General features: G+C 34.9%; 1 protein-coding gene across 3 annotated transcripts; it reads left to right on the forward strand.

The window, feature by feature from the left end:
• The first annotated feature begins 564 nt into the window (after positions 1–564).
• LOC123899674 (kinesin-like protein KIN-7D, mitochondrial) lies at positions 565–11,643 on the forward strand. Of its 3 annotated transcripts, XM_045950881.1 has the most exons (25): positions 565–1,391; positions 1,474–1,571; positions 1,722–1,811; positions 2,091–2,143; positions 3,780–3,845; positions 4,179–4,232; positions 4,421–4,480; positions 4,868–4,946; positions 5,078–5,145; positions 5,421–5,477; positions 5,566–5,670; positions 6,041–6,145; positions 6,360–6,467; positions 6,558–6,689; positions 6,793–6,975; positions 7,716–7,916; positions 8,361–8,501; positions 8,698–8,817; positions 8,915–8,965; positions 9,144–9,191; positions 9,382–9,525; positions 9,788–10,516; positions 10,952–11,081; positions 11,184–11,283; positions 11,378–11,643. In XM_045950881.1, exons 1-24 carry the CDS (start codon positions 1,063–1,065, stop codon positions 11,267–11,269), a joined length of 3,237 nt encoding a protein of 1,078 aa, XP_045806837.1. In that variant the 5' UTR covers positions 565–1,062; the 3' UTR covers positions 11,270–11,283; positions 11,378–11,643. The 3 variants fall into 3 exon arrangements, with proteins under 3 accessions (XP_045806837.1, XP_045806838.1, XP_045806839.1); XM_045950882.1 differs by lacking the exons at positions 11,184–11,283; positions 11,378–11,643 and adding an exon at positions 10,665–10,735 and having other exon boundaries at positions 691–1,391; XM_045950883.1 differs by lacking the exons at positions 10,952–11,081; positions 11,184–11,283; positions 11,378–11,643 and adding exons at positions 10,665–10,735; positions 10,801–10,935 and having other exon boundaries at positions 691–1,391.
• The last annotated feature ends 239 nt before the right edge of the window (positions 11,644–11,882 follow it).

Here is an 11,882-nt window from a genome sequence, read left to right on the forward strand (position 1 = left end):
ATTTATATATGTGTTCAATTGGCGTGTGATAAAATAAAATGTGTCGATTTTGTAAAATAGTGTATTGAACAATTCTTTTATGGTCCAAATAAATATTATATTAAATGATATATTCAAAACAGGAGTAGTAGTTTTGAGCTAAAAATGAACCAAAACTAACGAATCGAACTAATCTCTTCATGAACTCTAAATAAGTCAAATTCGAACTTAAAAAAGAGTTTGTATTGAACTCGTTCCGAGTTCCAAAGCCAAACCAATTTTTATCCATTTAAGTTCAAACGAATTCAATTCAACTCGACTCATTTCTAACCTTACTATTTTTTTTTTTTTTACAAATTTCTAGCCCTACTGGTTAGTTAGTATTTTGAATTTATCATTATAATTATAATTATAATATATTTTATTTTATTATTATTAGTACTTGTATAAAAAATGCAAAATTTGTGTTCGTAATAGGCGTCCGCAGTTATTCCCGCTCATTTTCACACTGCATATTTTCGAATAGACTATCGCCGCTACACCATTATTATTTAATTTCCTTATGCGGGTGCTACTTCCAAACACTATAATTTAATTCAAACTACCCTTTCATCTGCCACCTCATCACTCAGTAAAAACAAATCTAACAACATAAAACTTTTCATTCAATATTCAATTTATTAAATTAAAAATCCCCCAATTAATTAATTTTTCAAAATAAGAAATAAAATTTGAAATTGAAATCAAACTTTCTTCTCCGTTCTCTCCCTCACTGAATCTTCTTCTTCTTCTTCTTCTTCTTCATCATTCTCATTCATCACTGCAACAACATCAACAACAACAATTTCATATTCATATTCATCTTCCTTCAAAAAGACGCAACAATACTCCACTTGTCCGTGAGAATATTTATATCAAAAAAAGCAAGAAAAATCAAAATTAAAAAAAAAAGCGATGAGATTGAGAACCATATTTTGCTCCATGTGAGACTTCTGACACATTCTCTTCTTCTCCCACGCTACTTAGATAGTTCTATTTTCATCATTTCTACTGAGTCACCAACTCGGTGAGTGAGTTAACTCAATGGCGTCTTCTTCCCGAGCTAGGAGTAGCTCACCGTTTTCTCACCGGAAACCTTCAACTCCTTATTCTTCTACTTCTTCGTCTTCTTCTCTCACTAACGGAAGGATAATACCTCGCTCTTCATCTTCCGCCACGTCGTCGTTTTTCAATCCTGGTGGCCGATCCACCACTCCGAGTCGCGGTCGTAGCGAGTCAACGTTTTACGGCTCGCGTGGTTATAGAGATCGTTCTCCGGTTGCGTTTGGAGCGGAGGAGCTGATTGTGGACCCGGTCGATACGTCTACGTCAGCCGATAGCATTTCCGTCACGATTCGGTTTCGTCCGTTGAGGTAACAATGTTTAGATCTGTGTTTTGATTTCAGATCCATTGGTTGCTGTGAGATTATACATCACTGATTGATTTTGTTGCAGTGAAAGGGAGTATAATAAAGGAGACGAGATCGCGTGGTATGCCGATGGAGATAAGATTGTTAGAAATGAGTATAATCCAGCTACTGCTTATGCATTTGGTATTGTATCGAATCATATTGCGTTGTGTTGTGTTGTGTTGTGTTGTGTTATTACTTTTGATTGATTTTGTTGTGGTTTTGAGTTTAGTGTAGAAATGAGAAATTGTGGATGTTAATTTTATAATAATTCTGATTTTTGATTACTGACAGATAGAGTATTTGGACCACATACCGTATCAGATGAGGTGTATGAAGTAGCAGCCAAACCTGTGGTGAAAGCTGCCATGGAAGGTGTCAATGGTATGAAATGCTAATTCTGGAATTGAGGCTAATTTAAATTTATAACGTGATGTGTGAGCAGAGTTTAATTTTGTACTACCATGTCATTTTCATGGATTGATCAAAGCTGCTTTAGTTTCATCTGATATCTTTATTACAATAACTAGGGTGATTCGTTAGTTATATATGCTGTTTAGTGTTAGAGTGGCTAATGAGTCAGCTGAGTTTTGAGGATAACTTTTTTCCTTTTATAAAGTTGTTTTGGTTAATGGAAAGTAACTTTAAGTCTAAACATTGCAGGGACTGTATTTGCATATGGTGTGACAAGTAGTGGTAAGACACATACTATGCATGTAAGTGTCACTCTTTAGCTAACTGCTTTTCTTTTTTATGTTTTCATTTGATGGTTTTTGCTCAAAGCTGGGGGGGTGGGGGTCCCTGTTACCTTTCATCAATCGTCATCATATTGCAATTTTAGTAGCTTGTTTTATGATTTAGATCGCAGAGTTTACTTGGGCAGTGTTGGCTGTTTTCCAAAATAAGGTCTGCGTCAGTTAGTAATTTTGTGCTGGTTTTGATTTTTGAACATAGCAGTGCTAGGTGATATTAATATTCTGGCTGTTGCTTGATGTTCTTATGGCTAAAGATCACTTTTCAGAAGATTTGTTTTTGGGTGATGTTTAAAGGGATTTGATCCACTTACAGCTGATACTGTTTTTTTCGCCGGGGGACTTCATAGTCTGGTAAACTACCAATTAGGACTATTAGCAATTAACAATCAATTACACATGAGGAATGTTGTAGGATTCAGATCACTCTTGGCGGAAACTGACAGATGACTATGATGGTTAAAAGGGACTTTACACATGAGTATGTACAGAAGAGGATGCATTATTGTTAGGATATAGAATAAAGAGAAATTAGATTAGTTAAAGTAGTTATGAGTTGGTAGAGTAACTAGCTAGTTGATTGTTTAGTTTGGTTGTTTTTCTGTTTTAAGTTAGTCCTTGTGATACTTTGTACCTTTCTCTTGTATAGGAAAATCTATAAATAAAGAGACTTCCACTCCCTTAGAAATCATCTTTGGCATATCTTAGTTTTGATTGGTTTTATAACCAGTGTAGGAGAGCTTGCTCTCTTGTTTTTTCCTATTTTTTAATAAATTTTGTTCCTTCTTTGGAATCCAATTCTTTGGTTCCTAACATACATAGGAAAGTCGAGAATTGTATTTTAATGTCATTCAGATATGGGAAAGGATTTGCATGATTGAATTAACCATTTGATTTGATATTGGACCTTAGTTGCTGCGGTATGCCTGCTTTGCAGTAGATTTATTTTAAATCCAATGGTTGAAATTTCATATGTCTGTCCAGTTTACGTAGTTTTGATGGCCCATTCTTGTTACCTATTCCCTTGTTGCTGTACTGTTATTTTCACTCCCTGTAGTTGAATCATATGAAATATGATGTTATAGACTGACTTAAAATTTAAGATAGCTTGTTACCATGCTCTAATGCGTTCATTTGCAATTGCAAATAGTATTGATAAGACATCTTTTGACTGCAATTTCAAAAACATTGATGATTAGAAATATTATTGTGTAACTGGCACTGCACTTTGTGTGTATTCAATGATGCAAATAATAGGAGGTATGTGTACTAATCATAGGTTGCAACCATTTGTATAATGGTTCTATAAAGTCTACCATGGTCAACACATGTGCCTCTGATATTGCTTTGTTGCAGTCTCCCGAATGCTACTTCTGCTTTAGAACTCCATGATCAACACATGTGAATGCTTGGTTCACTTGTAGTTCTTACCAATATTAGCTCTCATATAGTTTGCTTCTGTTTGACATCTCTTTCTGCGTGTGATCTGCTGTATCTTTCTTTTTTGACAGTTGATCTGCAGTATCTTATTGGTATACTTTTCTACGTAGGTGTGATCTTTTGATTTGAGTTATTTTGTTTTCAATGATAATATATGCAGGGTGATCAAAATTCTCCTGGTATAATACCATTAGCTATAAAGGATGTTTTCAGCATGATCCAAGATGTAAGCCTTCTTGCAAACTTAGTAATTATTGATTTTTTAAATTACACATGTGTCACTGGTGTTCATTATATCATGTTCAACGAAGTATACGGGATGTCTCTGTACCCTTTTGTCACAATTACCATCTCTCTCTTTCTCTGTGTGACAGTGTGTGCATCACTCTCCCTTTCCCCATGTGTTTGACCATATTTGTGCTCCATTTAGTTATTTCTTACTTACTAAACGGATATACTTGACCTCTATGTCCTGATTGGTAATTATTTATTGCTGCTTCAACTTGACATGATTAGAAGTATCCCATCCCATCTACATCTAATTGTACTTTCGCTGCAGACTCCAGGAAGAGAATTCTTACTCCGAGTGTCATATCTAGAAATATACAATGAGGTAAATACTGAAATTATTTTCTAAATCATATTTATGCTGAACATGGTTTAGTGTTTTTCCTCATTCGATGACCATTATTTGACATGGATTGTCATATTGTTGCATTCATATTGTCTTATTTTGTATGCACAGATTTCCAAAATATATATTTAAATGGGTATATGGTGATTGTTTCTGCTTGGTTTCAGGTGATCAATGATTTGCTTGACCCAACTGGTCAAAACTTACGGGTCAGAGAAGATTCACAGGTTTCTCATTATACTCCTTATCTTGATTGAAATCTTATTGCTGTTGTTATTCCATCTATTTTTATATCTAACTGTAATCATGGGTCTCTTACAGTCTTACTCTTTTTTATTTGTGTTTCAATATATGAGAACTGATATTTCCATTCATCTTGGAATAGAGTATATGTGCTTTTGCATGATCAGTGATGGTGTTCATTTTCAAAACATTGATGTTTTAATTTATCAGTCTTCTTCTTTCATAAAAGTCAATTATGGCATCTGTGATCCGAAAAAAAGTACCTTCAAAATTATTTTCGATTTAGAAATTGGGATCAATTATGGCATTTGTGATCCGAAGGGCATGTGTCTAATTTCATTTTATTCAATTATTGATATGTTGGGTTGTAGGGAACTTATGTTGAGGGTATAAAGGAAGAAGTTGTTCTATCTCCTGGACATGCCCTATCTTTTATTGCTGCTGGAGAAGGTACTTACATCGATAATGATAGCTACACATATCCTCAAAATTGTTTTTCAATAGTATATAATATATTATTTCTCGTGTAAAATGATTGTTGCGAAGCATTTTTTAGTTAGCTTGTTTCTTTTTTGTGGCAGAGCATCGTCATGTTGGATCGAATAATTTTAATCTTTTTAGCAGCCGGAGTCACACAATATTCACACTGGTAAACATGCTTGAATGCTTGATATGACGGTGTTAAAATTATTATCAAACATATTCCTTTAAAAATAAGCAGATTGCTGCACTTTCCTTTTATAAATGCATTTTGGAGCTGATTCATGATAGAAAGACCAAAGTGTCTACCTATTTCTCAATTAATGTATTTTGGTTTTCTGTCATGAATCAAGCCGCAACAGTGCATCAAAATATATTTCTAATTTATTTAATTTTATTTTGATATATAAATCTAAGCTCTGTTGTCATTTAATACATTTACAGATGATTGAGAGCAGTGCCCACGGTGATGAGTATGATGGAGTGATCTTCTCTCAGCTTGTATGTAAATTTTTTTATAACTTAACTGAAATATTCATATTTATATAAATATAGTTTTGATCGTATTTTTATTTATGTTTATGTTCAGAACTTGATTGATTTGGCTGGATCTGAAAGTTCAAAAACTGAAACAACTGGATTGAGAAGAAAAGAAGGATCTTACATCAACAAAAGTCTTCTGACACTTGGAACAGTAGGTGTCATACAATGTCTATATTTTTGATATGGAGAATTTTTGTTATATCTTTCTATTGCACCTGAGATCACCATTTTTAATTTCTATATTTTTAGCTCGAGAAAAGTTTTACTATGATATTTTCTTTGTACACGATGACACTAGTTTCAGAGCATGCAATATCTTTCTAAAAGATACTTACAACTGCCTGAAAATAATGCATTTCAAATAATTTTTTTTTGGGTAATGCATTTCACAATGGACTATCTTTCAAATATTAGTCATTTTTGTGTGTGTGTGGATTGATGGAATTTCATGCTCTTTTATTTTCGTTTTCCTTTTTGTGGTGAGCATGATTTAATGTCTTGATTTTGTGATTTCAATGAAGGTTATAGGAAAATTGAGCGAGGGGAAGGCTTCCCATGTACCATATCGAGATTCAAAGCTAACTCGCCTCTTGCAATCTTCTCTTAGTGGGCATGGCCATGTTTCAGTGAGTTTGGAATTCTATAGCATTTTAAGTAATTTGATTGTTTAAACTTTTTCAGTCACTTTTAATTCTGTATTATTTTAGATTGTCATTCTATTTTAAAATGCTACTTAAGTAGGTTTTACTATAGCTATTCTAGTTTCCCATGTAAGGATGATAGACTGTTTGCTGCACATGAGTTTCTTATTAACATTTGTTGTTAACATGAACATTTCAGCTTATATGTACTATAACTCCAGCGTCCAGCAATATGGAGGAAACTCATAATACTTTAAAGTTTGCCAGCAGGGCAAAACGAGTAGAAATATATGCGTCGCGTAATAAGGTCGACTCAAACTATTAATTATCTATACAATTGCATGCCTATATGCATAAACTTGAGAATCCTGATTTACGGTGGAATTATTTGTTGCAGATTATTGATGAAAAGTCTCTAATTAAAAAGTACCAGAGAGAAATTTCTGTTCTCAAACTAGAACTTGATCAACTAAAGAAGGGAATGCTAGTTGGTGTCAGTCATGAAGAGATCATGACCTTAAAGCAGAAGGTTTTTAGCTTAGTCTGGTGATCATTTCATGTTGTGATTGTTAAACAGGATTTTGTGATTTTCTAACCGTATTTTCTTATATAATGTGCTGTTATACGAGTAGCTGGAAGAAGGTCAAGTGAAAATGCAATCAAGATTGGAAGAGGAGGAAGATGCCAAGGCTGCTCTTATGAGTAGGATACAGAGGCTTACCAAACTCATTCTGGTTTCCTCGAAGAATACAATTCCTGGATATCTTACTGATGTTCCTAACCACCAGCGAAGTCACTCTTTTGGCGAGGAAGATGTGAGCTACTCCTTTTATTAACTATTGTAGATTGTGTTATCCTTCCTTTTCTTCTTCGCTGGAACCCTGTAGAGACTTGGTACAATTGTTAAAGTTGCCTCCTTGTTTATGATAAATATGCTTTGGGTATGGTGTTTTCCCTGTATATCACCATGGTTTGGGAGCCTTTACTTTACCAGGTTGCAAATTGTAGTAAGAAGCAGAGGAGCACTTTGCAGTTAAATTAGTTTTGCATATTAAGTTTCTCTTCATATTCTAAATTTCCATAGCCAAAAAATTTCATGCTGTCAACTGTTGGGATCATGCAGTACAATTAGTTTTGTTTTTCAGTCACTGATTTAGTACAGTGATAAAAATTAAAAACCATTCTGCCAAGGAAATGCTTGAAGCCTAAAGGGCATTTTTTTTGGAAAGTGGTTAATTATTTAGGGGGAGGGGGAAATGTTAGTATTGGGGATTGAACCTTGGACCTCTTGCATGGAATAAAACTCCTTTGGTGTTCGAACTCAAACCACTGGGCTAGGGGCCTTCACGTGCACCATTCAATGGTGTCCTTTTAACCACTTAAACTTTTAGGTTAAGTTGGATTTTGACTGCGTGCTAAACTATCTGTTTTGTTAAATATATTATTACATAGTTGAATATTACTATCTTTTTTCAGATGAACTTTCCTTGTGCTACGTTCTTTAAGAAAGTGTTACAAAGTATATAAATATTTATGTTCTTTTTTATTTTTCCAGAAACTTGATGCCTTTCGTGATGGTATGCTGGTTGAAAATGAGAGTAAAAAAGATGCTTCTGTAGTGTCATCACATCTGTTTCATGATGGTAGACATAAAAGATCATCAAGTAGATGGAATGATGAATTCTCCCCAACTAGCAGTAGCGTTACAGAATCAACACAAGCTGGTGAACTGATCAGCAAAACAAAACTGGCACCAGTAAATTCATTCCCCCTCACTAAAAATATTGTTGCTTTCCAATCTTAATTTTTTATAGCTCGTCTTAATATTTTTAAATAATTGTAATCACGATGGAGCTCTCAAAGTGTTAATGTGGTGAGTGGACCACTTCATCTATATTGGGATCAGTCCGGAGTCTGGTTTTAAAATTAGCCGTTTAGCACTTTATTAAGGGTCAGGTTGGCATTTGGGTTCTATTGATGTCAATACCCTGAGTAAAGGATTTGGCCTGTTTAATTATCAGATATATGATACAACTTAAAACCATGGTGAAAAATGTTTGGGTGGATGTGCTGATATCTTTCCTTTTGTGTTTACCATACCTTCACTTGAGTATTATATTTCGCTGACTTTTCTTACTTTAAGTGGTTGATCATTATGCACTCTTTCAAAATTGTTACATGTGCTCCCGTTGAATTGTAGGGTGGGGTTACGATGTCCGATCAGATGGATCTTCTTGTTGAGCAAGTCAAGATGCTAGCTGGAGACATTGCTTTCAGTACCAGCACTCTGAAGCGCTTGATAGAGCAGTCTGTAAATGACCCTGATGGATCCAAAAGTCAGGTATAGTACCTCGTTTTCAAACATTTTTTCAATCAACAACATTCTCTCCAACCTTTATTTATACTGTTAGGTCTGATTTCCACTAATGTACAGACCTACAGTGTTATAGAGTTTTTTTATGCTAAACAGTTTTGCAAAAAAGTTTATGGGGTTTCGATGCATCATGTTTACATTGGAATTGCTTTGTTAATTACAGATCGAGAACTTAGAACGTGAAATCCAAGATAAAAGGAAGCAAATGAGGTTGTTAGAACAAAGATTAACTGAGACCGGCGAATCTTCTCTGGCTAATTCATCACTAATTGAAATGCAGCAAGTATGTAACCAATATTAATGATTTGAAGCCTGCATTTTAGTAAATGCTTTCATAATGCTCATTCATGCAATTGTTTTTCTTTGTCGGTTTATGACAGACAGTCTCAAGATTAATGACTCAGTGTAACGAAAAAGCCTTTGAGTTGGAGGTGAGTAGTGTTTTAACGATATTAGAGTGTTTCTTGGGCAGTAATCAATTTAGTTCCAAAATTCTGATTTTTGTACGCAGTTGTATTTGGTCTTTGAATTGTACTTGTACACATTCAGCATACACCTAGGTTGACACTGATCACTTTTTACCATTCTTAATGTGTCTCTTCACTGTAGATTAAATCTGCAGACAATCGTGTCCTTCAGGAACAGCTAAATGATAAGGTACGTGTCCTCAATTGCAATTGGCGCCCCTTTTTTTCTTCTGTTGTCTTTTTTCTTCTTTCGAGACTAAGGAGCTTACTTGAATCCATATGTGCTCCTTTGTTGGGTTTCCCAATTGATTTTGTGTACATCATATGTTATGAAATTTTGTACTTGACAGCCTCCCTTTTGAATTTTATTTTGTCAACAGTGTTCTGAAAACAGAGAGTTGCAACAAAAGTTGAAACAACTTGAGCAACAACTGGCAGCAAGTTCTAGTGGTACATCATTATCTTCTGAACGATTTGCATCAGGAGAACACGTTAATGAGTTAAAAAAGAAGATACAATCCCAGGTAACCAAATTTGGTTGCTATTTAGGTTGCACAGTGTGATAGATTATGTGTTTTATATGTTCCATTGTCTTTTGTTCACTTCACATTTGAACACATTTGTGATGCATTTTTCCCATGCTTGTCGAAATACTTCCCCTGCATTTTTGTTACTTATGTAATCACTTGCTGGGACTGTAATTTATAATCTTTCCTAAGGCTGCTAAATGATGATACAATGTTGTATTTGATTGCACTAAACTGATATTTTTCGTCCTTGTTTCAGGAAATTGAAAATGAAAAACTTAAGCTAGAGCAAGTTGACTTGTCAGAAGAGAATAGTGGGTTGCGTGTGCAGAATCAGAAACTATCTGAAGAAGCCTCTTATGCCAAAGAATTGGCCTCTGCTGCTGCTGTAGAACTGAAGAATTTGGCTGGGGAAGTGACAAAACTCTCATTACAGAATGCAAAGTTGGAAAAAGAATTGATGACTGTACGAGACCATGCTAACTCCCGTGCTGTCGTTCAAACAGTTAATGGTGCTAACCGTAAGTACAGTGATGCTAGATCTGGGAGGAAGGGGAGGATTTCTAGCCGTGCTAATGACTTTTCAGGAGCTGGTCTTGATGACTTTGAGTCATGGAGTCTTGATGCTGATGATCTGAGGCTGGAACTGCAGGCCAGGAAACAGCGAGAGGCTGCTCTGGAGGCTGCATTATCTGAGAAGGAATTTGTGGAAGAAGAGTTCAGGAAAAAGGCTGAAGAAGCCAAGAAAAGAGAAGAAGCCTTGGAGAACGATTTAGCTAATATGTGGGTCCTTGTTGCTAAGTTAAAAAAAGAAGGCGGGACTGTCCCAGAATCTAACATTGATAAAACAATTGATGGGGCTGAAAACATAAATGATAAAAAAACTAATGACAACGAATGTAATTTTGTCTCTAAGGAGCAGCTTTTGGATGTATCAAAACCACATGGTGAAATTCCGAAGGAAGAAACCCTGGTTGTGCGCCTCAAGGTAACACCATACTACAGTTATTTTAGTGTTTGTCCTCGAAAATGTTGAACTGATTTTCTACGTAGATTGGCCAACAGGAAATTAATTTTATAAAAAATACTAACTCATCCAATGGTCCTAATTATACTAATAATTTGAGCCATCCCAGGGAATACTAGCAACACATAGTTCTCTCCACTGAAAGACTCTTATTCCTAGAAACAATAAACATATCTGAAGGTATTATCTAAATATTCTAGCAAATGAATCACCTTCACCTGTGTATAACATGGTGTCACTTTCAGTTTCTGCAGTAATTACTCTTTTATTTTTTAGCTTGGATGATTGGATCTGATGACTAAGCGCACAGTTTCTTTGGCATTTACTGGAAAATATGTTTTGTGCCAGAAAGGTCTGCTGAGAGACGGTTTTTGAGTTGCAATTTTGTGATTTCAGGCACGCATGCAAGAGATGAAGGAAAAAGAACTCAAGTACCTTGGGAATGGTGATGCCAATTCCCATGTTTGTAAAGTATGTTTTGAATCTCCTACTGCTGCTATTCTTCTTCCATGCCGACATTTTTGTTGTAAGTATTTTCAATATATGTCTGAAACTCTTCCCCCCAGATTCTTGGCAATTTTTAATGTTTTCTGCAAGAATACTAACAGACTCTTGTTTGCTTTTGCAGTGTGTAAATCTTGTTCACTAGCTTGTTCTGAATGTCCTATATGCCGCACAAATATTACAGATAGACTTTTTGCTTTTACATCTTGACCCTATTAACAGAGGTTTTTGCTGTTATCTTAATATATTTTTATGTTGTCTATTCATATGCTGTAAAATTATTTACGTGTTTACTTTTGGCTGTTTTAATGTTTGCAGGGATCTATCGCATTGAATTAATATATCCCATGCAATTGCGGGTGCAATTCTTTTATTAGTTTGCCTGTATGTAAGACTGTTTAAAGGTACATCGATATCTTCTTTCTTTTAAACTACCCCTGGGGAACTGTATAATAGGAGAAAACAAAAGGGGTATGGAGAAAGAATGTAAAAAGGGAAAGGGTGCAAACAGCACCACTGAAGTACATATTGAACAATGTATGTTAGTACGGTAGAATTTTGTTGCGAATCCTCTGTTTATTTCATTTGCTGTGTATAAGAGCAGTGAAGGTTTTTCTGGACTCTCGGATAGAATTTAGACTGAATTTAGTTTTAAAATTTTTATTATCAAGATTTTCAATCAAATTATAACACAAATGAGTTTAAATTTGACATACCGTCAAGGATTTTTTTGTTTTTTTTGTTTTGTATTTCAATGAAAATGTTTTCCTTGGTCAATAACTCGGAAGCAATTATATGTGGCTTTAAAAAGTATATTCATCAG

The sequence above is a fragment of the Trifolium pratense genome, linkage group LG7 (assembly GCF_020283565.1).
Source record: "Trifolium pratense cultivar HEN17-A07 linkage group LG7, ARS_RC_1.1, whole genome shotgun sequence".
Classification (NCBI taxonomy): domain Eukaryota; kingdom Viridiplantae; phylum Streptophyta; class Magnoliopsida; order Fabales; family Fabaceae; genus Trifolium; species Trifolium pratense.

Coding starts and splice junctions, on each gene's coding strand:
- LOC123899674 (XM_045950881.1), top strand. CDS start 1,063: ATGGCGTCTTCTTCCCGAGCTAGGAGTAGCTCACCGTTTTCTCACCGG. Junction 1,392..1,473: donor ATTCGGTTTCGTCCGTTGAG/GTAACAATGTTT, acceptor ATTTTGTTGCAG/TGAAAGGGAGTATAATAAAG. Junction 10,517..10,951: donor CCCTGGTTGTGCGCCTCAAG/GTAACACCATAC, acceptor TTGTGATTTCAG/GCACGCATGCAAGAGATGAA.